The sequence below is a fragment of the Castor canadensis genome, chromosome 1, assembly GCF_047511655.1.
Source record: "Castor canadensis chromosome 1, mCasCan1.hap1v2, whole genome shotgun sequence".
In the NCBI taxonomy this organism is placed as follows: Eukaryota; Metazoa; Chordata; class Mammalia; order Rodentia; family Castoridae; genus Castor; species Castor canadensis.
In genome coordinates, this window is record NC_133386.1 from 173,162,864 (window position 1) to 173,187,902 (window position 25,039).

General features: G+C 46.2%; 1 protein-coding gene across 11 annotated transcripts in view; it reads left to right on the forward strand.

Moving 5' to 3' along the window:
- The window catches only part of Prr5l (proline rich 5 like), a 160,786-nt gene that overhangs the window by 133,022 nt on the left and 2,725 nt on the right, over positions 1-25,039 (forward strand). For all 11 annotated transcript variants that reach the window (XM_074044606.1, XM_074044615.1, XM_074044611.1 and 8 more), the window contains 3 exons: positions 2,424-2,515; positions 9,692-9,832; positions 15,307-15,433. In XM_074044606.1, the coding sequence (XP_073900707.1) occupies positions 2,424-2,515; positions 9,692-9,832; positions 15,307-15,433 (360 nt within the window). The remainder of the gene's footprint in view (positions 1-2,423; positions 2,516-9,691; positions 9,833-15,306; positions 15,434-25,039) is intronic.

The following is a 25,039-nucleotide window of genomic DNA, read 5'->3' on the forward strand; positions in this document are numbered from 1 at the left end:
CCAATCCAGTTGCTGAGAAAACTTCACTTGGCTGACATATTTGCCTGCATATGTGCATGCTCACTACGTATGTACAGGCCTGCTTGAGCGTGGCACAGAGGACAGGTGGCTCTTTGTGTTCCTTTGTTGCATATGGTAGGCAGAAGACACCATGTTAATTTCAGTCATCCCTTCTAGAGCTGCAGTGGCCTTGACTTTCAGGAAGCTTCTTATACCTACCTGTATACTTCTGGTTATCTTAACTCCTGTGGTGCATCACAGAACACACTAGTTTAGACAGATGTGTAGAACCTTCCGTCCAGACTCTTTTCTGCTTTGCAGGGAGCTAAGTCCTGGACTTGTGGGTGTTTCTGGAAGCAAAGCCACTGCTTCCTTGGACACTTTCTTCCCTGAGACTGCTCTGTTTTGTTGGCCCGTGTGTGATTAATGTTCTTTTCAGAACACTTTCCAAAACTTCTGTCACTCTTTGAAGTGTGCAGCCAGCAGGTAGACTCATCTTCTTGGGAGACACCTCACTGCTGCCAGGTGGCAGGATTCCCTCGGGTGTGGACCAGACCTCCATCCTGGCATTGAAACAAGTGCAGCCCTGATCGCAGGGTTCTCCTTTATTTCTTTAGGTCCTTGGGCCTCTGCTTGTATTTGTTGCATAGGGGTCACCAACAATGCAGCTGAAGTAACCTTTTCCCCCTTTGGGTGCATGGTCTAGGTGTTGGGGTTCACACTGGATTTAGGAGCTAGGGTGACCCAGCATTTCAGATGGACCCTTTGACTTCCCTGTCTCCTCTGCAGTAAAGGAGTGTCACCTCCCTTTCGTCAAGTCAATAGAACACTTACCAGTTACTTACTTCTAGATGTCAGGTACTTTGCTAGGTGCTTGGGACAGTAGTGAGCAAAACTATTATAGGATTCCTGGCCCTCATGGGGCCCATAAACTGGTAGTAGGGACCAATATTGATCAAATCATCACCAAACATAAAATTTCAACTAAGACTACTGCTAACAGTATAATCCACACTAAAGAGATTTGACCAATGGGGGAAGATTTTTCCTATAGAAGTGAAGTTTGAGCTGATTCTATAAACTGAAGTGGGTTAGGAAAAGAGGGGAGAGGAAGAGCAGTCTAGGTAGAGAACTAGAATATGCAAAGGCTCTGTGCATGAATGAATAAAGGTCCTGAGAGGCGGGGCAGAGATAAAATTTGTCTATTTTGAGCCCAAAGGCTGGGGGTAATTCAGTAGAAGATAAAGACACAGAAGAAAACAAATTCTCTTGGCTGTGTAGACTACACTATGGAAGTTTTCTCTGTTCTAAGAGAAGGAAAGTTCCTGCTAACTAGCAAGTCCTGCTGTATACTGTCTCATATTTGGGTTAAATGGTATCTCCTTCCATTCATCTGTGAAAACCACTTGCTACTCATGAGTATGAAGTCTTTTAAAAATTGATTTATTGATGTGCCTGGCACCATTTTAAACACTAGGAATGTACTAGTGAGGGGGACAGATAGGGATGGAGTCTCACTCCTGTTCTAGTGGAGGGAACAGGGAAGTAAAGGAGCAATTTCAAGAGAGTGCAGTAGTGCTTTGTGAGGAAGGTGGGGGCAGCAGGGTTTACATTTGTTTCCAGTGTAGGCCACCTGACCTTTCACAATCTGCACATCTGCAGCCTGTTAGCCACCAGTGGTGCCGTCTTGTGTTCTCCCTCCCACTGCTTTTATTGTCCATTAAATTAATAGACAAGGACGCCAAATGAATCAAGATCTGCTGGGTGGAACTGGCCGTGTTTGCCAAACGTGCTCTCAGCGTCTAATCTTGGCTGACCTAGTTTCTCTGCTGGGATGAGCAAAGACAGTGCCTGGTGACTCTGATATCTAGGTCATTAACCAGCAGCTGCCCAGCAGGTCCCTTTGCCAGTGCCCGCCTGGCCCACAGGTACTCAGCTCCTCTCACAGCCCTCCAGGGGATTAGGTGACTGTGTCCTCCTGCCTGCTGGTGGCACTTGGCCAGAGCCCAGGCTTCCTAGTCCTGGAGGTGATCAGGCACTGAGTCAGTGTTTTACAATGACCTCTTCGAGTCCCACATTTACTGCAGTCACACCTCACAGACTGCATGTCAGAGCTGTGCTGTCTCTCCTTCCCCCCACATTGTTCCTCACATTTGAGTCTTAGGAATGAAGTAGGAATTTGATGACTGTAGGAATCCTAGTGAGACCAAATATATTTCTGCCCTGAAGAGTTCTGGTGGCCTCAGCCAGGGACAAAGACCCTGTCCCACCATGGCGCCACCCTCTGGACTTCGACAGCTCTTGGCTGCCCGGTTTTCTAATGTGGGCGACTTTACCTTTGAGGTGGAGCTGTCTTGTGGCCTCTCCATAATGACAAGTTGTTTTCTTTCTTTTTCCCCTCCCATCTTCTCGCCCTCATGTAGGTGAAAGTCGCGTTGAGGTTTTGGCTGAAGTCTGGGACCACTTCTTCACTGAGACCCTCCCCACCCTGCAGGCAATATTCTATCCAGTTCAGGTCAGTCTTCCTGGTAAGGGCCTCCTGACCACCTCAGCAGTGTGCTTCCTTGACCTTGGCAAGCTGGGGCCTCCTGCAACAATGGGGGAGCCCCTGGAGATGGGGCTTGAGTCAGTGAGGGACCATGGAGGTCTCTCTCTAGTTCTATGTTTAGCTCCTAATTTCAAGTGAAGAAACGAGCTTGTGAGACTCGCAATTTTAGGCTCTTGTTACCCTCTTGGTTTTGAGGATGTTTTTATAATCTTGGAATGGCTTTCTTTTTTCTTGCTTTTCTGAAGTAGAGAAGACTGGGGAGGGAGGCTTCTTTTTTCTTCTTTCTTTCTCCCTCCACCTCTCCTTCCCCCCCCATTTTATTGAAGCATAATTTAAAAAACAGTTATTAGCATATATGGAAAAATGGGTTTCATTATGATATTTTCATACATGTATGTAATATGCTTTGGTCATATTCACCCTCCACTCCTCCCCACCATTGCTGCTCTTGTTCCTTCCCTCCCCTCCCTGGTCCCCTTGAAGCTCAATTTAATTTTTTTTGGCAGCACTGGGGTTTGAACTCGGGGACTCATGCTTGCTAGACAGACGCTTTTTTATTATTGTTACTTTTGTTGTGCTGGGTGGGGGTAATTGTGGCATTTACAAAAGTTCTTACAATGCATCAAATATATCGTAACTTCTATAGGCAGGCGCTCTGACCGCTTGGGCCACTCCGCCAGTCCTGAGCCTCAGTTTTTAGGCAAGCTGCTGTTGTCTTTGTGGGAGAGATGATATTCCTTGCCCTCTGTAAGGGATCCTGAGACCGAGTCACATGATGTACTCAAAACAGAGACGGGCGAGAAATCGGCAGACTGGGGTTTGAGAGTGGGGGTTTGGGCAAACTCATTTAACTTCTGTGTGGCTTCATTCATCTCTTGAATAGTGAGAGATTTAGAGGAAAAGTGGAATGGCTGCTCTGTAGCGTTATTATTCTGTGACCTCAATCTTTCGACTTCTGTCGATTTCCTTTCCTTCCATAGATGGCTGCCAGGCTGGAGTGGCTGCTCCCCGGGAAGGGTGGCTGGAAGACATTGCAGTAGTAGACCTGCAGCTCACATTCCACTCCACCCTCTGGGGCTGAGGCCTCACGTGTAATTAGGATTTGTTGAAGTGTGGGTATAACACTTCAGAATACAAGCAGGACCATTAACAATGCTTGGAATTTCCTCATACCAGAGGGAAGGACCCGTGGGGATTGTTTTGATCTGACTGGTGTTTTAAGGGAATTTAGAGTTGCTTGAAAGATATATCTAATATATCAAAGCTGGGAGGCTGTGCTTATAGACTTCATGTCCCTAACATTTCCAGTGAGACAGAACAGTTAGAAGCCTTGATCTGCACCCTGCTACTTTCTGTTATCCCGTCCCCAGTCCCAGCCTGTGTTGATGTGAACAAGCAGCCCCTGTGCTATAAACCTGTATAAAAATACAGGTTTATATGAATTTCATATAAACAACAAATAATACAATACTTGGACATTTATACTAAAATATGATTCAAAGTTAACTGGGCACCCTATATTTTATCCCCTATGGAAGGGGTACACAGATCCTGGTTTCTCTTTGGGGCAGGGAACTCCAGAGTGCTCTGATGGTTGTAGAATGAGGAATATGGGATCTGGGTGGACCCAGGATAGTATAGCCAGAGGTGGGCAACGAGGGGCTCTATGAAGCTAAGAGTTAGGGCAGTGCCCATTCATATGAGTTTAAGGATGGAATGGTGCTGTCCTGATTCTCCTGGAAAATCCTAAGATCTGAAAATAACTGTCTCAGTCACCCTTCTCGCCCACCAGCAATTGACTTGACTTTTGCCTCTGCTCTTTTGCCATGGCCTCCTTCAAATGGCTAAACCATCTTACTAGTCAGTTAGCTAAGATGGGGCAAGGATGAGATGAATTCAAAGTTTGGATAGGGAATATGCAGAGGGGGGAGGGAAGATCTGTAGCAAATGGGCATCCAAGGTAGAGGAGACCCAGAAAAGGATTTCCGTCCTCTTCTGACCCAAGCTCCCATATTCGTGATTTGATGGGACTCAATGCACTCAGCTTTTACTTTCTTTGGGATTAGCCCAGAGAAACTGACTGGCACCTTGGGTAACATGGTGATGCATTATTTTTTAATAGAGGTTATAAGGAGATAGGCTCGGTTTGGTCATACTATTATTCCAGCCTAAAACGAGAATGGACAAACCAATTCTGGGTTAGTATGAATTCCCTCTCTGTTCATTGTGAACTGAAGAGATGGCAGAGTCTGGTGACAAGTCAGAGCCCTGGCTAATGGCTTCAATTAGTCCTTTTAGGAAGCAATGATTAACTTGCTTATATGGCAGGTTGGTATAAACTGGTACTGCACCCTCCCACAAATGCATTTGTGTATGGAAAAGGTCTTTGAGGCTTTGGGGACTAGAGAGGTTCTCAAAATAAAGTCCCATGTTTCAGGCAGGATTAATGACATGGGATATTGGAGCCAATTCCAGTGTAAATGGTGGTACCACATTGCTGTCCTGAGCCAGGTTTAGCTAACCTTCAACCCAGGAGGCGCCAGCTACTGACACAACTCACCCTTCTGGTCACTTATAAATAGGCCTTCCTCCTGAGCAGGTAATGTTTAACCTTGGACTTGGAGGCCCCAAAGGCAAAAATCTTTCAACTTCTCCAGGAAAATCTTAGAACCACTCATGCCTAGCCTATGTCTAGGTGACTGCAGTCATTTCACATGAAGAGAGAAGAAGAGTGTGTGGTGGGAGGGGCAGAAGTCTGCACCAAAGAAGAACAGGGCATTCAGAGCGTGAGCTGTACTCAGGCTGGCCTGGGCCAAGTACCCAGGCTGCCACTTACATCATGGGAATCTCGGGAAGATACCCTCCCTTGTCTAAGCTCAGGCCCCTTCTGTAACTTATAATACTTCCTCCACAGGGTGTTCAGAAGAGCAAATGTGATAGTACATGAAAAGCACTGAGGCTAGCATAGGACTAAGGGCTTAGGAATAGTTGCTCTCATCAGCACTGTTGCCATCATTATTGTTCTCTGAGCAGTCAGAAGCTGTCAGAATTACATCTGATGGCCCAGTTATTTGGATCTGTCATGGGCTGCACATGTGGGCTGGGAATGGGTTATTCTTCATTGTCCACCATAATTATCCTGCTTTAAAAAATCATCACATTTTTGGTGAGACAGTAGACTCTCTCATATACTTGTTGGTGTATAAATCAACAGGGCAGGCAGTGTGGCAGTAGCTACAAGACTTTTTAAAAAATATTCATTATACTATTGTATTAGGGTTACATTGTGACATTTACGAAAGTGCTTACAATATAGCATAGTCAAATTCAGTCCCTCCATCATTCTCCTTAATCTACCTCTTCCCATCCCTGGAATAATTTCAACAGGTCTCAGTGTTCCACTTTCATACATGAGTATGTAATAATTTTAACATGTTTGCCCTCCTACACCTTTTCCTCGTATCCTCCCTGTCCCACTGGAACCAACCCCCATACAGGACCTGTTTTACCTTCCTGTCCTCCATTTTTTGAAAAGAGACACTTTTGTTTGTATAAGATTTCCTTGTATAAGATAGCTATACAAGGAAATAGAATACTTAAACCTGTTGAAATCACAAGAGAAGGACTAAGATAGAAAGCAGAAAACTGGAGGAAATAAACCAATTAATGATCTGATACATATATACATAAAAATATCATAATGAAACTCCTTGTATAGCTATCTTATACAAGGAAATCTTATACAAACAAAAGTGTCTCTTTTCAAAAAATGGAGGACAGGAAGGTAAAACAGGTCCTGTATGGGGGTTGGTTCCAGTGGGACAGGGAGGATACGAGGAAAAGGTGTAGGAGGGCAAACATGTTAAAATTATTACATACTCATGTATGAAAGTGGAACACTGAGACCTGTTGAAATTATTCCAGGGATGGGAAGAGGTAGATTAAGGAGAATGATGGAGGGACTGAATTTGACTATGGTATATTGTAAGCACTTTCGTAAATGTCACAATGTAACCCTAATACAATAGTCCATTAGCCCCTCCCCTTAGTGTGACCTTTTTAGTTTTTTTTTCATTATTGTCCGTTGTTGTTTAAGTGTCTGTTCATTGGTAGGTGGAATTTTTGCCTTGGTGTTATACCTGCACATGCTTTGTGCTTAAGTTAATATAACCCTCCTCCACTGCACTTCCTCGCCCCCTTTACCCCATCCTGTGTTGTTTAAGTTTTCAGCGTGTTTCCTTATGTCTTGTTCCTACACAGATGTGATGTATTTCATTAGTATTCTCTGTCTTTCTTTCCTTCTTTTCTTCCTCCCTTAGTCTTTTCTACCAATCCCACTTTTGGGTACATTATGTCTATATATATTTCTATGTATATGTAATATTGTTTGTATTTGTATTGGGCCTATAGTCCACATATGAGAGAAAAAAATAAAAACATGTGACCATTGATTTTCTGAACCTGGTGATGTTTTTCCAGTTCTATCTACTTACTTGCAAACAGCAAAATATCATTCTTTTTATAAGACTTTTAAAAGGCATATTTTAATAGTGTAATTTTGCTTTGAAGGAGTGGTAATCTGGATACACTAAGTGCCCAGAGAGACATGGATGTATGTGTTTATGATAGCATTATTTGTAGGCCAAAAAAAAGGGGGGGTATCTTGGTTGAGGAGATGGAGGTTTATGCATTGGGATATTATTCAGCCTTGAAGTTTAAGGGGAAGATGTAATATGTGCTGTTATGAAAAGGTGTCCAAAATATACTAAAAAAGCAGGAAGGGTATAATCTCTGTGTGTATGTAAAGGGTATATATGTAATTTTATTGGTGCATAAACTTTCTGGAATAACCCAGAAGATGAATAAAAGATTTTAAGATTGGTTATCTAAACAGGGGGCCAGTGGTTCACACCTATAAACCTAGCTACTCAGGAGGCAGAGAGCAGGAGGATCACAGTTTGAAGTCAGACTAGGCAAATAATTTGTGTGAGACCCTATGTTGAAAACACTTAACACAAAAATGGGCTGGAGTTGTGGCTCAAGTGGTAGAGCATCTGCCTAGCAAGTGTGAGGCCCTGTGTTCAATCCCCATATCACCAAAAAATAAATAAAATAAAATAAGAGTAGTTACCTATGTGAAAAGAGGATAGGGGACTAGCAGAAGAGGGCTTCTGTCATTTACTTTAACCCCTTTTTAACCTTTGCCTATAAATGTCTATTTTATGATTTAACACTGGAACGCAAGACAAAAAGGCAAAGAAATGAGAGTTGTCTCTATTTGGAGTGCAGTGCTGGGGAGTGGAGAGGCCTCTGGTTGCCTCAATGACCTTTTGGAGGATTCCTGGAAAGTCAGTTCTGTGAAGTGGTCTGGTGGTTGTTGGGCAGGGGTTCCTAGAATTGCTTCTTTTTACCTTGAAGTGTCTTCTTTCCCCAGCTTGCTATTCAGGACTAGTTTCTAGAAGTTCTCCTGCCCCAGTCTTCTTTTTTTTTCTTTCCCCATTGTTGTGCAGTCTAAATCTAATAGGTGTATTGTTCACTTCACAGGAAGGTGCGAACAAAAGTTGAGTAGCTCTTATTGGCTCCCAGCATCATACAGTAAGGGGGCGTAATACTGGTTACTTCAAAGCCCTAGCCATTAGTTCATCAAATAGAGATCATACCAACTTTTCAGAGACAATGATAGAATAAAACCAAGTAAAAGTGCCTTTTAATTAAGATAACTTAAAGCACCCAACATGTTGTTAGTTCCATTTATTTGTACTTATTTTAATGCTATAGAAAGAAAGCTGTAAATAAATGCAAGGGATATGAAACTGTGAAGTGTGGTTATGGGTGTCTCATGATATCAGATTTCACTAGTTTATATAGGTATGCTTGTCATGTGTGGCCATCTTGCTTCTGTAACAGGCAAGAAGTGACAAAGCTACACTAAAAAGTAAGTCAGCAACAGTTCTTCTTGGGTACCTGCTGCCCTAGGCTCGGTGCCCAGTCAGTGAACAGATCTTCCACCATCAGGAGGAGGCACTTGCATGGTGACAGTGGCCAGTCTCCAATGCTGTGAGTCCCTCAGTGTTGTTTTGTGACAGCATCTGGTCTCCCTGGAAGGTTTCTAGAGGAAGGGGTTGCTGTCCTTCCCAGGTTCCAGAGAAATGTTTTAGTGCTAAAGAACTTCTGTCCAGAGCCCACAATGATTTTGTCCTGGGGCCTTTGCCACCTGGCTTAGGCAGAGCCAGGCAGTGTGTCAGGATCACCTGGAAGGTTTGTCAAATAAATGTAATCTAGGATGTTTGGGTGATGATGATGAAATTGCTTATCAACACATTTCTTAGGAAGTATTCCCACCAATAAGTGATACCGGGCTATAATATATGTATCTATAGAGATTTATTGTGAGGAATTGACTCATACACTTATGGGGGCTGTGTTAGCTTTCTGTCACTATGACAAAATAACTGAGATAAGGAGGAAAGATTTATACTGGCTCATTGTTTCAGAGGTTTTATTCCATGGCCCAGTTGCTTTGGGCTTGTGGTGGCCACTAAGCCTCACCTCCTAAAGGTTCTACCACACCCCAGTAGCATCACAGGTTGGAACCAAGCCAGCTGTTGTGACGATTAGTTATTATTTTCATCTTCTATCCCTATCCTCACCCCTGAAAATGTGCCTTTCCTTTTTTCCCAATTATTTTTGTTCCTAAGTTGCTTTTTTTTTTTTTAATAATAGTCTGTTATCTTATGCAACGACTAATGTTTTTCTTCTGCCTGGCATATGATGGGTGCCGAAATGCTTAACAGATGAATGTGAGGAAGCAGCTGTGACTGTGAGGAAGTGGCATTGGTCTTCTCTTTCATTTCTCCCCAACCTTTCTCTCTCATTTCTTCCAACCACTCATACCACCTGGCAGCCTGGTGCCTGTCATATATGTCTTACATTAGCTCATTTAAACAGGTTGGGTCCCGTCTTACCTGAAAGCTCTAATTCCAAAGGATAGGAGCTGGATCTTTCTCTGTCAATACTCCCTGGGTCTTGCAGATACCTGGTCCTAGCCCATCCTGGCTGCTCTGTGTTGTCCTGAACTCTTTGTGGCTGGTTGCAGATCTAGCAAGTACTCACCTCTTACCTTCCCTCCTCTCTTCTCTCCAGGGACAGGAGCTGACCATCCGCCAGATCTCTCTGCTGGGCTTCCGAGACCTGGTCCTGCTGAAGGTGAAGTTGGGCGACCTGCTGCTACTGGCACAGCCCAAGCTGCCCTCATCCATTGTCCAGATGCTGCTTGTCCTGCAGGTGAGGCCCTGGTACAGGCCTGCCCCTAACACCCAGGGAGGAAGCGAAAGAGGAAGATGGCCACTGTAGGATGTGGGGAGAGGGACCAAGTGACAGAGCACCTTAGCATTGCTGAGGCTTACTTGCTCTGTGTTTCTTGTTTATTTGATGTGCATTCAATCCCTGGTGCTGTGGTCAGTGCTGCCATTGCAGTGGGGAATGAAAGAATATGGCCCTTCATTCAGGACATGGACACCCTTCTCCCCTCTTCAGTGATGTCAGAGAGACAAGGGTTGCAAGTGTCATCAGAGAACCCACATTAACCTAGCAGGAGCCAGACCAGGAATTCATTAGAAGAATGCCCGACCTGGCATTCTTCAGAATTCCCAGAGCAGGTATGCTGTGTACTAGAGTAAGACTGTGACACGACAGTTTGCAAAGCCATGGCATTTCTTCACTTCTAGTCTCTAATTGTATCTGGACTTCATTGTTTCTGATGCTGCCTCTCCCAGCCTTGCTCAATCACTCTTGGACTTGGTCTTTCTCTGCCTGCAGAATTGTGTTCAGTGCTTTGATTTGCACCAAGTCAAACGTGGTTTGCCACAGCTCCATGTTGCCCGCAAAAGACTACTCAGATGGTTGCCTAGTTGCTCTTAATCCCAGTTCTAAATCAACAACAGGAAGATAAACTAATGCTTGTTGGTCCTTGCCTATTTCCCAGGCACAGGCCAAGGATTTCAAATGTGTTGTTTTCTTAAATAATCCAACTACTACCTTATGAGGTTGGTATTGTTGTTATCCCATGTTAAAGATGAGGAAACAAAAACCTAGGACGTTTACACGCTTGCCTGGAATCCTTCAGCTGGTAAGATGTAGTAAGACTCAGAACTATGTACAACCTGCTTCCTCCCCAAGGAAAAGGACCTGATTGGCTCATTTGAGCTAGGTGCCCAATCAGCTGGGACCTTTGAGTAGGACCAAGTTGAACAAAAGTGGCCTCAGTGAGCCCTCCCTATGGGTGGGGCATACCCTTCTCAGCCCCAATCTGGATGGATCAGGCTCATGTGACCCAGTGCTGCCTCAGAGCAGCAGGAATGGAAGTCACACGTGGGGGCCTCTGGCACCTCTGCCTCCCCCAGCTGCTGTTCTCTTTTGATGCTCTAAGCTGGGCCATCCTTCTGGGCATTTGCCCCCTTTCCTGTAATCAGAGAAGAGGAAGAACTGCCTAATTGAATGAAGGTGGTGTAATTGCCCGGAATGCCAGGTCAGGCATTTTTATGGCAGGGAAGGTAAAGGAGGGGGATGGAAAGGTGTCTGCAGCTTGCTTCTGAGAAACCCAACTTTGAGTGTGGCTTCCAAATACCCAGTGTAGAAATGAATCCTTGGGGGTGGCTCTACCGTCCTGTTTCTATTTATAGTATTTTGAGGATGAGAATATACTCCTTTATATATTTTAGCTGTCCTCTTTTTTTCTTTTTGCAAGGAGAATTGATCTGTTTTTGCAGGTGAGAGTTCTGACTTGTTGATGCTAGTACAGGAGGGTCTGTTTCTATAATGAAAAACATCTGCATTTCAAGAGTCTGGGTCCTGTCCTGAACAACCTGACAATATAGTAGAAGACTGCCATCATCCGGTTAGACAGCTAGTCTTCATCCACCCTGGCTCCAGCCCCAATTTGCTTCCCATGGGGCAGCTGGAAACTCTTCCCAGTTGACCTTAGGAAAACAGCTCAAGTCTGTCCTCCAGCCTCAAGCTTCTCCCACCTCTCCAGCCTCATCTGGAACCTGACTTACCTGGCGCTGAGAACTTCTTGGTTCTTGCTACAGCAGTAACTTGGTGCTCACTGTTCCCTATGTGTGGAATACTCTGTTCTCTAGGACAAGCCTCCTTCCAGTCAAGGTGAAACTGGAGTTTTGGGCCCAAACTCCTGGGATTCCACAGGTCCGTCCTCTTGCCTCTAAATGCCAAATAAAGAGGCATGGTGAGGGCAGAGAAAAGAGGTTTATTACACAGTTCTGGACATGTCTGGGAAGAGGCAGAGTAAGCACTTAACCCATTTTAAGCTATCTTCAGGGTACAGACATGAGCTATAGGTTCAAATAGACAAAGAACTGTAGGAAGGGGACAAAAGGTATGCTTAGCTTAACAGTCCTAGTCACAGGTAAGGTTTGTTGGTCATTACAGTTCTTGTTCTGGGAGACGTTCCAGAGTTGTTACTTGTAGGGTGGTTGTTCCTGAGGAGGGTCTACTGTTGGGGGTAGTTTCAGTTCCTTGTTGTGAAGATGTTATCAGTTTTATTCTTCCTGGAATCCAAAGTGACTGCAAAGAGAATGACTTAGAGCAAAGACAGATACAAAATGGAGGACAGACGCCATGCTTTTCTCCTGCTTTTAGTTAGTTCGTGAGCTTGAATAAGGAGTCCATGCTTTTCAGCAAAAGCAGTTTAAGCACCTCTTACAAAGGCTTCCTCCTTATGCTGTGTCCTCAGCACCCAGCCCTGTCTTTGGCCCATAGTAGGTTTTCATTAACTATTGTTTTGTGAGGACCAGCGAGTGACAGCCTGAAAAGTCTTCAGGTCCTGTACTTACATTCCACAAGTGGTGATCCTCATGCAGGGATGCCTCTCCTGGCAGCGTGAAATACAGTTGGAGAAGTTCCATGGCGGTGGCAAATTTCTGGAAAGCCAGGCAAGGAAACAGCCCCTCAAGGGACTATATCACTGTTTTCCCACTTCAAGCTGAGACTGAGGTTCACTTGGCTGATAGCTCAGCATCACACAGGGATTTGTACAGAGCTGTTCCTCACACTTGCTTTTGCTACCCTCTGCTCAGCCTTCTTGGCCACTGCTGCCTTCCTTCCTGCTGCCACCCTGGAAACACTAGACATACACCTAGGTGGTTCCACTTTCAATGTGGGCACATGGCATCATTTCCCACAGGGTGTCCTGGGAACAGTCTCCAGTAATATTCTTCCTTATTGCAGAGCTATAAGGGACTGGGGCTGGGAGGGTGACAGTGATAAATACAGCTCTTTCCTTTTCCTCAGCCCAAGACTTTTTTTTTTTTGTGGTACTGGGGTTTGAACTCAGGGCCTCTTACTTGCTACGCATGTAGGCAAGTACTCTATCACTTGAGCCACACACCCAACACTTTTTTGCTGTAGTTAATTTTTAGATAAGTTCTTGTGTTTTTCCCCGGGGTGGGGAGGTGGATGTCAGATTGTGATCCTCCTGTTTATGCCTCCCTCATAGCTGGGGTTATAGTGCACCACCATGCCTGGCTTATTTGTTCATATGCTGTCTTACTGGCTTTTTACCAGAGCTGTCCTTGAACCTAGATCCTCCCAATCTCCACCTCCAGAGTAGCTGGGATTACAGGCCTGTACCATCACTTCTGGCCCCCAATTCCATCTTCTCAGGGGCAGCAGTCTGTGAGTCTGAATGGAACTTCCAGGTAGCTGTACCCTGGGGCTATTCCTGCTATAGGAAATTCCAGCACCTGTACTCAGAATTATCCATTCTGCCCAGGGGCCCTTACTTTCTACAGTGTCATGAGACTTGGGACTGATTTTTTTTCCCCAAATGACTTGACCAATACAGTTTGGAGCCCTCTCACAGACTTCAGCTTTCCATTGTTCTTCCAAAATATTTCTGAACCAACTCTTCCCTTCCCAAAAGACACAAGAGGGGCCTCCTGCTGTTAGCAGAAAGCTCCTGTTCTCAGGCTGTCGCAATAAGAGGATGAACCAGAGGTTTTGATCAATGAGGTACATTCTGAGGGCCCTGCCCTATGACCTGGGGAGGGGGTGTGTGCCTGGTTTAATCACCTCTCCTTACCCACTCAACATTCTTAATAATTTTGGAATGAAGCGCCCTGTGTCTTCATTTTGTACTGGACCACGAAAATCTCATCAATTTCCTAGCCAGTCTGGCAGTCAGGCAGAGGGTGGAGGGCAATAAACTCCTAGAAGGCTCTGTGCCAGCTAAGTTCTCAAGGGTGTTGTTCCTGGGAGAACCACCCAGCTCCTACTCATGCGTCCATTATCCATTTCCTCCCACCTCTTGCCATTTTCCATTTTCTGTCACCTCTCCCTGTTCAGCACTCATGCACTATGCAGGGAAAGGCTTACAGGAAAACCCAGAGAAAAATTAACAAGAACAGAAAAAAAAAAAAAGGTTTCCTGGGCTTTGAAACCTAATCAAGGTGGTTTTGTGGCTGAAACTGCTCTGCTTTGAAAACTGAGGTGGTTCCCTGGGAACACAATAAGGCTCTTCTCCCCCGCCCCCACTCTCTCTCCTCTTCTCTGTTCTGACCCCTTCCCAATCCCAGCCTGCAAATCCTTATGCATAGTCCCTCCTCAGCCTCTTTGTTTCCTTACACTACCCCTGGACACCTGCACTCCTAAGCACACCCATCTCCCCATCTCCTGTGTGGTGCAGCAGACAAGGGCGAAGGAAGCCCATTTCTTTGGGGGGCTGCATCTCATCCAGGGATCCCCAACCTGTAGGAGTCAGCCCTTCCCACCTCCTTGTCCAACAACCTTCTATCTCCAGAATACCTCAGTGTGATGGACAGCTTTTACTTTTTAAGTGAGGGCAATTCAAAATCTACTTTGAGAATTTGGCATGATAACCTTTAGGGCTGAGCACAGCTTCACAGAGCCTTGTTTCTTTCCTGTTCAGGCCCCTGTCCTTTGCCAGGTGGTCTGAGTCCTTGCAGCCCTTCCCTGGGAGAGCGTGCCTTTCCAGCAAGAAGCAGAATTCCCAGAGCCTGGTGGTCTTGGCTGCGAGGTCATTTGTTTGGGTCGATGTTTATCCAGGGTTTAGTTTCAAGGACTCCTGTCATGCTGGGCTTTTGAACCAGCTCATCATCTTGCTGCTGAATTTGCCTGTTTCTAGAATGACTCTACCTTTCTTCTGCTGTTCTGGAATTTTCCATGCTCTTTCCCCCATTTTTAGCCTGTTAACAAGTGGACCTAAGATGGGCTCCAAGTAGATAGCTTTTGTCATTTATTGGCTGGATTGTGCTGAGCAAATGACTTAAGCTTTCTGGGTGTTTATTTCTCATCTGTGGAAGAGGGACAGTGAGAGCACTTTTGTCCATGGTTGTTGGAAGGTGTCCATGCATTGGTAGTACATGTGAAGTGCTTTGATAAAGTATCTGTGTGCTGCAGGTCATCTTGTCACTCCACTGTGAGTAGGACTGTCATTGAACCCAGTCAGAACTCACTTTGGAGCTGGAGCTGGCCACTGTCCCACCCACACTGCCCTGGGAGGGCCCAATGGGAGAGGCTGCATATGTTCACATGTACTGTCCTCATCACTGTGATTCATCACAAATGACCAGGGCTTCAGCCTCGGTTTCCTTTGTTCTACCCCTGAGGAGGTGGTCAGTAGTCACACTGCCTTGTACACAGAGGAGGTGATCAGGAGGGATTGAGAAGCACCTGCTGACACTTCAATTCCACTGATCTTTGTCTTGGATATTCATTTCCAGAGTGTTCATGAGCCCACAGGCCCAAGCGAGGGCTATCTGCAGCTGGAGGAGCTGGTGAAGCAAGTGGTTTCTCCCTTCCTTGGCATCAGCGGGGACCGTGGCTGCTCAGGCCCCACGTACACGCTTGGTAAGGGACACATCTCTCAAGTTGCCAGGAGCCGGAGGATAATGATGTGTGGTACTGAGCACCAGTTATGCTGTGCACTTAACTTCCATTGTGGGTCAGGGCAAATCTGTGCATGTTAATCCACTCACGATCCAGCCTGTGTCGCGGTGACCTCCCCCATGGCTGTTCCTCCCCCAGAGACTGATTCCCCGCCTCTGTGCCAGTGCCTGTCTCATCCACATCTTTGATCAGTGGCTTTGATCTTTCTCATGTGCCTGAGACATTAATTTTTCTGTATCTGATATAAGAAGCTGTGCCTCCCCTGGCTTGAGTGGAAAACCCGCCTATGATGGATTTTCCTTTGAAAGCAGCTTGAACATATGAAGCCAACTTGTTGCTTGTATAACTGGATCATATTCAACTGCTGTTCCCCACTCTGTCTCTGTAGATGCTGCCAAGGCCTTTGCGGCAAGGAAAGGGATTTCTAGGTTTGGGGACAAATCCTGCTGGGGCCTTTTTTGATGGCTGTGAAGCTATATCTGTGTCAGACTCTGTACAAGGCTCGTGGAGAATCTAGAGATGAATCAGACCATCTCCTGTCAGTGAGACCACAGTCTATGGGCCTCAGTAGGGGTGGCTGGATAACACAGTGCAATATGACATAAAATAGCTCTTAGTGAAGCCACAGTCTTGATAGAAACAGCTGTAAGATAAGGCTATGAGATACAGACATTCCCCAGTTACCATCTGAAATGTAAGCCCTCACAGTTCAGGAATCTGTTCAGTGTTCTGTCCCCCAAAACTGGAATGGTGCCAGGCATAGAGTACGCACTCAAAAACTGTGTGGTTGATGGAAGGTAGGCAGCTGTATCTGAGGCTAGGGCATCACCCACAGAGAGGTGCAAAATGAGAAAAAGCACCTGGGTTTGGAACCTGTTGCTCCTCTTTGCGCTATCGTGGAGTTGTAACTGAGCTTCAAAGCCCCAGGGACAGGAACAGCCTCCAGAGAGGTTCCTGCCCTTCCTTGATCTCGCTCCTGCAGAAAAGGTCGGGCCTTTTCCTGACATTGTTTCCAGCCCTGGTCTTATTTCTCTGGACATACCAGCTTAACCACAGCTGCCATAGGTTGGAGGGTACTGGCCCCAGCCTACTGCCTGCTAGGGTCTTACTCCACCCAGGAAGTAGAAAGAGCCAGAGTTGAATGATACTGAAGGAAAATAGTCTCCTGCCTTCCCCAGCCCTGAACTGGCACCATATTGTTTTGGTTTCCCAGGCGCCCACCTTCCTGCTATTACCCAGCAAGATGTCAGGTTGCCAGCAGGTAAACTGGGCCATGGCAGGGACTCTACCATTACCTAATGTCAATGCAGGGAAAGAAAAATAATTTTTCTCCAACCCTCATAAGCACTTGGTAGGAACAGAGCCCTGTAATGGCTTAGCAAAATAAAAAACAAACAAGTTAGCTGGGCGACGGGTGGTTCACGCCTGTAATCCTAGCTACCCAGAGGCAGAGGTAAGGATGTTTGCCATTTGAAACCAGCCTGGCAAATAGTTCTCGAGACCCTATCTGGAAAAAAAAAAAAAAAACATCACAAAAAAGGAGCTAGCTCAAGGTGTAGGCCCTGAGTTCAAGCCCCAGTACTGAAAAAAAAAAAATGTTTATTGACATGCATTGTTCATACACACTGGGGGAGATACCAAGGAGCAAGTGGTTTTCAAATAGGTGGCTTTAAGTTCCAGTTTATTTCAACACAGAACAGTATTTTTTAGAGAAGTGACAAGACAAAGGAAAATGACTTTGATTCTCTAAAGGCACCAATCTGCGGGAAGGCAAGTAAATGACAGAGGGTCACTAGAAGCTTGTTAGTGTAGAATGCTGGTACAGTCCCAGGTGACAGGGGTCTGAACTTGTCTGCAGTGGTTAACCTTTGTTCCCCATGATAGAAGGGGAACAAGATACTTTTTGTCTTGGTAAATCTATATGCTGCTTTTAGGTAAATGGGGCTGTTCGGGGAGCGGGGTTAGAGAGGGTCCTTGAACCTGCTTCTTAACTGCTTTCAGTTTTCAGCAACTCTGTCCATCAGCCCTTCCTATTTTGGAATGGCATGTTCTCCCACATAAGGAACAAGAGTAGTTTTGGAAGTTTGTTCAGTGAGAACTCAGCTCTCAGAGGGAATACTTCTGGGCTCTAGCTGAAATAAGAGTACTATACATTTTTGTCAAATTATAAGGCAAAATCCCTAGCCTTTTTTCTGCCTTTAGAGAATTGTCTCAGTAGGAACAGAGAAGGAAGGACATTACCCTTGTAAAGCGATTTGAAAATTACTATTATTTCAGCAAATACGTCCTGAGGCCCTATCCCAGGGCACCCTGTGAAGTGCTGCAGATATATATTTGTGAGCAAAACCAGACCCATCGTTACACAGATGCTCTGAGAGGGAAGTATAAGGGCCATAGGAACCACAGCAAGGGACTTCACCTGCACCAGGAAATCATGGAAGGCTCCTGAGAGGAAGTGATGTCTGTGGTGGGAACTGATGGATAAAGAGGAGTTAGTTGAGTAAACAGCAGGAGACTACCTCAGGCAAAGGGAATCCTTTGGGAGGATTTGGAGGCTGGTGGGCAAGTAAGAGAGTGGAACATCTGAAATTAAAAAAAAAAAAAATGCATCTGCCAGAGGCCAGGCCTGAGTACTCAAGTTCCCTGAATTCCTGAGCTTCCATCATAGCTGTGTTTCCAGTGGCTCACAGGTCTCCCTTTCTCTCCCTCCCTTTCTCTCCCTTCCTTTCTCTCTCTCTCTCTCTCTCCCTCTCCCTAGCAAACACTCAGCTGCTGGATTTCTCTCACAAAAAAGCTCAGCCTCCCACTAAACTCCCTCTATGGTGTCCCCAGCCCCCTAGTCTTGAGTGAGACACAGCTTCTCTTTTCAGATGTGGGGCCTGGAGGCAGAGCCACAGTGGACTTAGGCAGCAGGGGGGACAATGGCCTGGGAGATGAAAGGCATGGGAGCCCGTCCCTGACAAAGGATAAAAGACAGTCCTATCCAAGCTTTGCTTCTCTTGGGTTCTCAAAAGGGCGACTGCCATTGCTGTCTCACCGGGATGAATGGCCAGACTCAGCAGGGTGCCTGTGAGGAAAGAAGGAATGAAAGTTCCCACTGATCCACCACCAAGTAAAAGGCGAGAAGGAAGAAGGGCAGGTAGCCTGGGGGTAGTGTCAGCTAAGGTGTCAGAGCGAGTCCTTTCCCTGTCAGAGAGACCAGTTCTTAGGTCTCTCTGTTACAAGTACCCCAGCATATCAGTCTCTCAGTAGAAGACTCCCTTCCCCCGTGCAAGGAAGAGAGGAGGAGGAGAGCAAGAAGCAAGTGTAGGTAGCTGTCTGTCAGCCCAGGCCTGGCCTTTGCTTTCTGTCCTCCCAAGGGGATAGCAAAGTTTGACCCTAGTGGGGACACAGCTCAGCTGACACTTGGCTCTGGAGCCTGGCAAGTAAGCTTAGTAAGGAAGCTCTGTCTACCAGAGGACTTGACACAGCCTGTGGTCTTCACTCTGCCCACGCCTAGTTGGGAACCAAAACATGCCACCAGAAAGCAGAAGGAAGAGCTATAGGCCTCTCCCATGAGTCATTGCAGGGTGAGAGAGGCCAAGGCAACGTGGAGAGAGTAGGGCCTTAAAAACCACAAGAGCTAGGGCTCAGTTGTGTGTCCAGGAATCAGTTCCTTAACTTCTCTGAGCTGCAGAGCGCTGAACACAGAGACCCTGTCCTGTTGGGAGACAGTGGGAGGAAGAACCTGCCCTGTCTCAGCGTGGGGCCAGGAAGTACTGCTACCTGCTGTGGTAGAGGCCCCAGTTGTTGTTGGTGGCCTTGCCCCCATGGAGTCATTCCAGGTGGGAGGTTGCATGTGCCTCCTATTCTCCATTTCCTGGTCCCCTAATCCTGGTACAGCTGTGTTGCCATGGCCCGATTGTCAGTCCTCACCTTAAACCGTGCTTGTTGAGGACAGGAAACACTGTCCTCTCTGTATCCCAGCATACCTCTCCTGTGAGTGAGTGAATGGCCAGTGTGGGTCCAGTCCGTAAGTCAGTCCCTGGTGAGTGTGGTCCATCTGAAGTGATCTCTCTTCATGACCTTCCCCCCTCCTCCTCTGCATTTCCATGTGAACTTATCCTAGCAGGTATCAGTGTGAAGGTCGTGAGCAGGAGCCGTGCTATAGGGCATTAGGCTTGAGTCCTGGTTTTATCACTAATCATGATGTCATTTAGCCCCTCAAGTGTAGGCTTCTCTTCTGCAAAATATCACGAGGAGACTTGGTGAAGTGCCTCCTTTTTGGTACAGTACCTACCATATGCTGGACAGGGTACATGGTTGCTCCTGGGACCCCAGACCTCTACCCCACCACACATGTGCAAGTGTGTTAGGCTTGAGCCTCTCCTACAGGCCCTGCATCAAACCAATTTTTCTCTTCCTCTCTACAGCTAGCTCAGCACTTTGCAAGTTGCAGCTTGGGAAGGGTTTGTTGAAGGACAGGCAGGGTAGGTGTGGTTGGGGCCCCTCCTCCAGGGTTGGCCACTTGCACTCTGGTTTCAGCTCTCAGCCCTGCTCAGCTACAGCTGAAGTGGCCTCTTTTGTCAGTTGTCTGCATGTTGAACCCTCCAAGGACTTGATTAGAGTGAGAGATGGATGACATTCAGAAACCCCTTGGAGATACCTTTCTCTGGCTCGTTCCATCAGGTGTGGGGCCAGGGAAATCCTTCAACCAATTCTCATTTCCTCCAGAGATGCTCTGTGTGTGTCAGCCATGGCTATCGAGTCCCCATTCCTTCAACTTACCATGTCCTTATCAGGACACAGTCCAGACTTTGCTCCAATTCTTTCTTCTTCCTGGACTGCCCATCCTGGCCAATTTGCCTATCCCACGTTTTGGCCATGTTATAAACCGAACATCAATACTGCTGCTTTCTGTATACTTCTTCCCCAGTCAGAAAGGTCCCCCATACTCCTATCTAAAACATGATCTGAGCCTGTTTCAATAGTAGAAATTACGGGGCTCCTACCTGCCTCTTTGGCTCTGCCTTCGACACCAGCCCCTTAGCAGATGGTGCCCAAGATTGGGAGCACAGAGATTTGCATGTAGTCCATTCTCTCTGAATAGATGTAGTTGTCTTCTGCTAGGCTACTCATAGGAGTCAGGCGCCCATGTGAATTTTCCTACAGTCAATCCAAAGTGTTTGCTTTTAACAGTAGTGTGAGAGAAATTATTTTCAAGAGTGGTGTGTGTGTGTGTGTGTGTGTGTGTGTGTGTGTGTGTGTGTGTGTGTGTGTTTTTGAGGTAGGGTTTTGCTTCTTGTCCAGGCTGGCCTGGACCTAGATCTACTATTTTATGCTTCTTGCCATAGCTGGGATGATGGGCACATGCCACCTTGCCCAGCTTTTTCTGTTGAGATGGGATCTTGAAAACTTTTTTTTGCCTGGGCTGGCCTTGAAAGGCAGTCCTCCTATCTCAGCCTTCCATATAGCTAAGATGACAGGCATGTTCTACCACATGCTATTTTTTTAAAGGATAGTTCTTTAATGGGGTCTTTTGTGCTTTGAACTTTTCCAGTGCTTCTGTTTGATAGGTATCAATTTTGTGATCATTAAAGTAATGCATAGTTATTGTAAGAATGCAGGAAGATTATAGAAATGTGTGGCTTGAGGGGACAAGTGATCATGTATAGATTCTTTCTCCTGGTTGTTCATTGGCATCTGTCTTCTATCACCAAAGGGAGAGGCATGGCAAAGACCAGCCACTCCCGGATACCACCAGCTTCCTGTTTAGCACCTGCTTGGGGACGGGGTTTGCAGTGACTTGACTTCAGAGGGTGGACTGGTTCAAAATATACCCCAAGACAATGTAGTGTGTCATGGGGAGTATTGGAACATTGCCATTTAGAACCTAAGAGAATTGGGCCTGAGCCTGGTCTACCTTACCTGTGCAGTGGGGTTAATGAGACCAGTCCTGCCTGTTTCAGAAGGACTGAACAGTGAGGCTGAAGATAGGGGCTCACTCAAAACTTGAAGTTAACTTGGGTCCTGAGTCAGAAGACTTGAATATTTAGTCCTAAGTCTTAGAATTTCATCCTTTCATCATTATTCATACACATACACACACACACACACACACACACACACACACACACACACACACACACACACACACAGATCTAGTGATGGGAGCTGCTGTGAGCTCAGCAGGTGGACATGGCCACAAGCTCTGGAACAGGTGGGCACATGTGTCAGGGCCTTCTGGATGCACAGGAAAAGCAGGAAGCAAACCAAGCAGCATGGCTAAGTGTCCCCAAGGCCAGTCTATGACTGCGTGACTTCCCTGTAGGGCGTGTCCCCTATCCTGTCAGTGGCTCCCCATGGCATCACCCTCTGTACTGGGTGGGTGGTGCTTTCATGTGCTCTTTGAGGTGTCTGGCAAGGGTGCTATGGAAAGTAGTGGCAGGTAACAGAGGACACAAGAGGTGTCCTCTTGCCAAAAAGGAGGCTTCAAGGAAGGAGTCTTGGAGCAGAAGCTGCCTGTTGTCAGTGCTTCAAAGCTGTGTTTCTGGCATTTCTATATCTTCAAATTTGCTGTCTCCCAGGTCTGACCTGCTTTGGCTGAGGACATTTCATACCTCCTCTGCCTCTCTGAGGTCATTCATCTAGCTCATGCCATGGAAGCTGTGTGGGAACAAGGCAGAGGTCCCCTCGAGAAGCATGCCTCGGGGAACTACCCCTGGGATGGAGGCACACAGGTGTGTCATGGTCCTCATCTGCCCTAGACCATCTAGGTTTCTGTGCTGGCATGCATGGTCTCTGTGAAGGTGGGGAGAGGAGAGACCTTAGGAAGTGGGGGTTGTTGGTCCATCTGCTTCTGCCTTTGGGAATCTTCTCCCTGGACTTTGGTTATCCTACTGTTTTGGGTCTTCTCTGGCTTTTCTCACCACCTTAGGGTTTCCCAGCTGTTCAAGAGGCGGGGGATCACCTGTTAAGACACTCTGCTTCTGGAGGCCAAGCCTGTGGTCCAGCCTCAGCTTTGCCTCCTTGTGATACTAGATGAGTCATCTAACCTCTGGGTGCCCTAGTTTTCCTGTCCACAAAATGTTCATAAGTACTGACCTCACTGGGTTGGGAGGATTTAAATAGTTTCTGTACACAGGATACCTGGAACAGTGTTTGGCGTGCTAGCTGTGTTAGCTGTTAAGACTTCTATTGTCATTTTAGCCCCTTTCATTTCATCTACCCCTGCACATAGGTATGGAGTAATTCAATCCTTGAGCCCTCTCCATTTTCAGAGAGGTCATGTTCACTTTCATGACTTGATTAATGACCTTTCAACCATTAATCAAGTCCAGGTGAGTCTACAATTTCCATGTTCCAAAATATTTTTCTTTTTTGGTCATTATGAAAGAAAAGCATGCACATGGAATCAAATTTAGAAAATATAAAAAAATAGTATTTTAAAAGCACTGGTAACCCCTCTACCCAGAGACAAATACTATTGATATTTTCATGTATAATCTTCCTGGCTTTTATACATACACATGTGCGCATAACCCACAGTATAATTTCAGCTTTGTTTAAAAAAGGAAAAATGCATAAAATAGTATTGTTCATATTTTGCTTTTGCCATCAAATACCATACTGTGAACATTTTTCTGATGTCCTTAAATATTCTTTAGCAATATGCAAATTCCTATCTTTAAGCAGAAATGTCTTCCCTGGGCTTCCAAATTGCAAAGCTGTTTGCCTGAGGAGGCTTGCCAGGGGCAGGTCAGTGTCTCTGACCATTGCAACCACTGCCAAGTTCTGGGGCTTATGAGCAGCTTCCTCTGCCTCTTCCCCATCTCTAGTCCAGTGAAACATTGCCTCATTCTTCCCCCAGCTGATGAGGTGTTTTGATCACACCTGCCTCCCCACCTTCTAGTTACAGCCTTTGCTGCTTTTTCTTTTTCAGTACATGTCTAAGTCTGCTTTGTTTCCTCCTGGTGTTCTGTTCCCCACTTCAGTGCCCATCACCATCCTGATTCCTACTCCTCTGGGCATCCTGTGGTCTCTCATTTCCCTGGTTCAGTAGTATCAATCTCTTGGTATCTCCTGCCTGTCATCTTCCTCACCCTTATCACTGCCACAATTCTAGTTCCTGTCCTGATCACCTCTCATCTTTACTCTGAGGTTTGCATTTAATTTTTTTCACATCTAATCCATACTTGCTATAGAAATGGATACTTCAGCCTTCTCCCTGGCTTTCCTCACTTCTCATCTCTCTGGTCCCAACCCATGTTCCATGCTTCTGTTGGGATCTCTTCCTGAAGGACATCCCCCTGCCCTGCCCCCATGGACTATCTAATGCTTCCATCTGACACTCCAGGACCTCTTAGGACATGCTGTCCTGACTATGTGGCCATATCTCCATTGTTCCATGAACTCTGTGCTCCAGCTAGGCTGTGACCTGAGGGAGCACCTGTCTCAGCAACTTGTTCAGGTTGTTCCCATCATTCAAAATGCTGTCTGTTACCTTCTGTGTCCCTGGGAATTCTACCATCTGGGAGACTTATCTCCAATGTACATCTTCCTTGGCAAGTTTTCCAGTTGTCTCCAGATACTTTTTCTTGCCTTCAAACTCCATTGGCATATCCTTCCCTTGGAGTATTTTGACTGTTGTAGTTATTGGTGGGCTTTTGCATGGGTTGCCAGGAAGAGCAAGGTCTGGAGTGAGACAGAACTTGTTTGAATTTCAGAGCTTGTTTGTCTGTGTTCTAGCTGTGTGGCCTTTGGTAAGTTACTACCTATCTGATACTCAGTTTTCTCATCTGTGAAGTGGAAGCTAATACTGTATCATGATGTAGGTTCAGTTTCTAGGAGGATTCACAAGATGCATGTTAAGATTTAGCACAGTTTGTAAAATATGGTACACACTTAGAATGTAGCAGTTTTATAACTCATGCCCAGCCCTCTTCTTTGTGTTTACGTTCTTGAGGCCATCCGTGGAACCTAGTCTGTTCTCTTATGGCATTGAAGGCTTGTTTGAATCCAGGAGAGTTGGCTTGAATTGAACACAGGTCTCAGCTCCTCAATCCGGTGGGAGGCAAGAGCATCAGTGTCCTGGTTCAGGATTTGGAGAATGGTCCACTACCCTGGCTTTGATAGCTGAGGGAATGCAGTCACCAGCCACCTCTTCCTCTGGATTTAAGCATATGAGGCCTCTTCCACACCATCTGTTGGCACTGCTGACGTCACATTCTGAACTGAGCCAGAAGGCTTTTTTGGAGCTGACCCAGATGACACGTGAGTCTTCAGAGGAGATGGTTGAGATGGAATTGAGTTCAGTGAGGCTCTGGCAGCAGCTGGGAAGAGAAGCTTCCTGTGCCCCGTCCAGCAAAAAGATTTTTGTGATCACCTCCTATGACCACAGGGTTGCTCGGGGGCAAAGGATTTGGTATAAATGGGTAAAGTTGCAAGACAGACATGTAGACATGACTAGGTCCTCCCCTGCAGTTCAGTAGGGCTCTACAGAAAGCTGGTCCTAGAGGCTGAACCACTGCCTTGCTCTTCCTCCAGCGGGTGAGTTGTTTTTGATCACCACTACCCCCTCCCCAATGA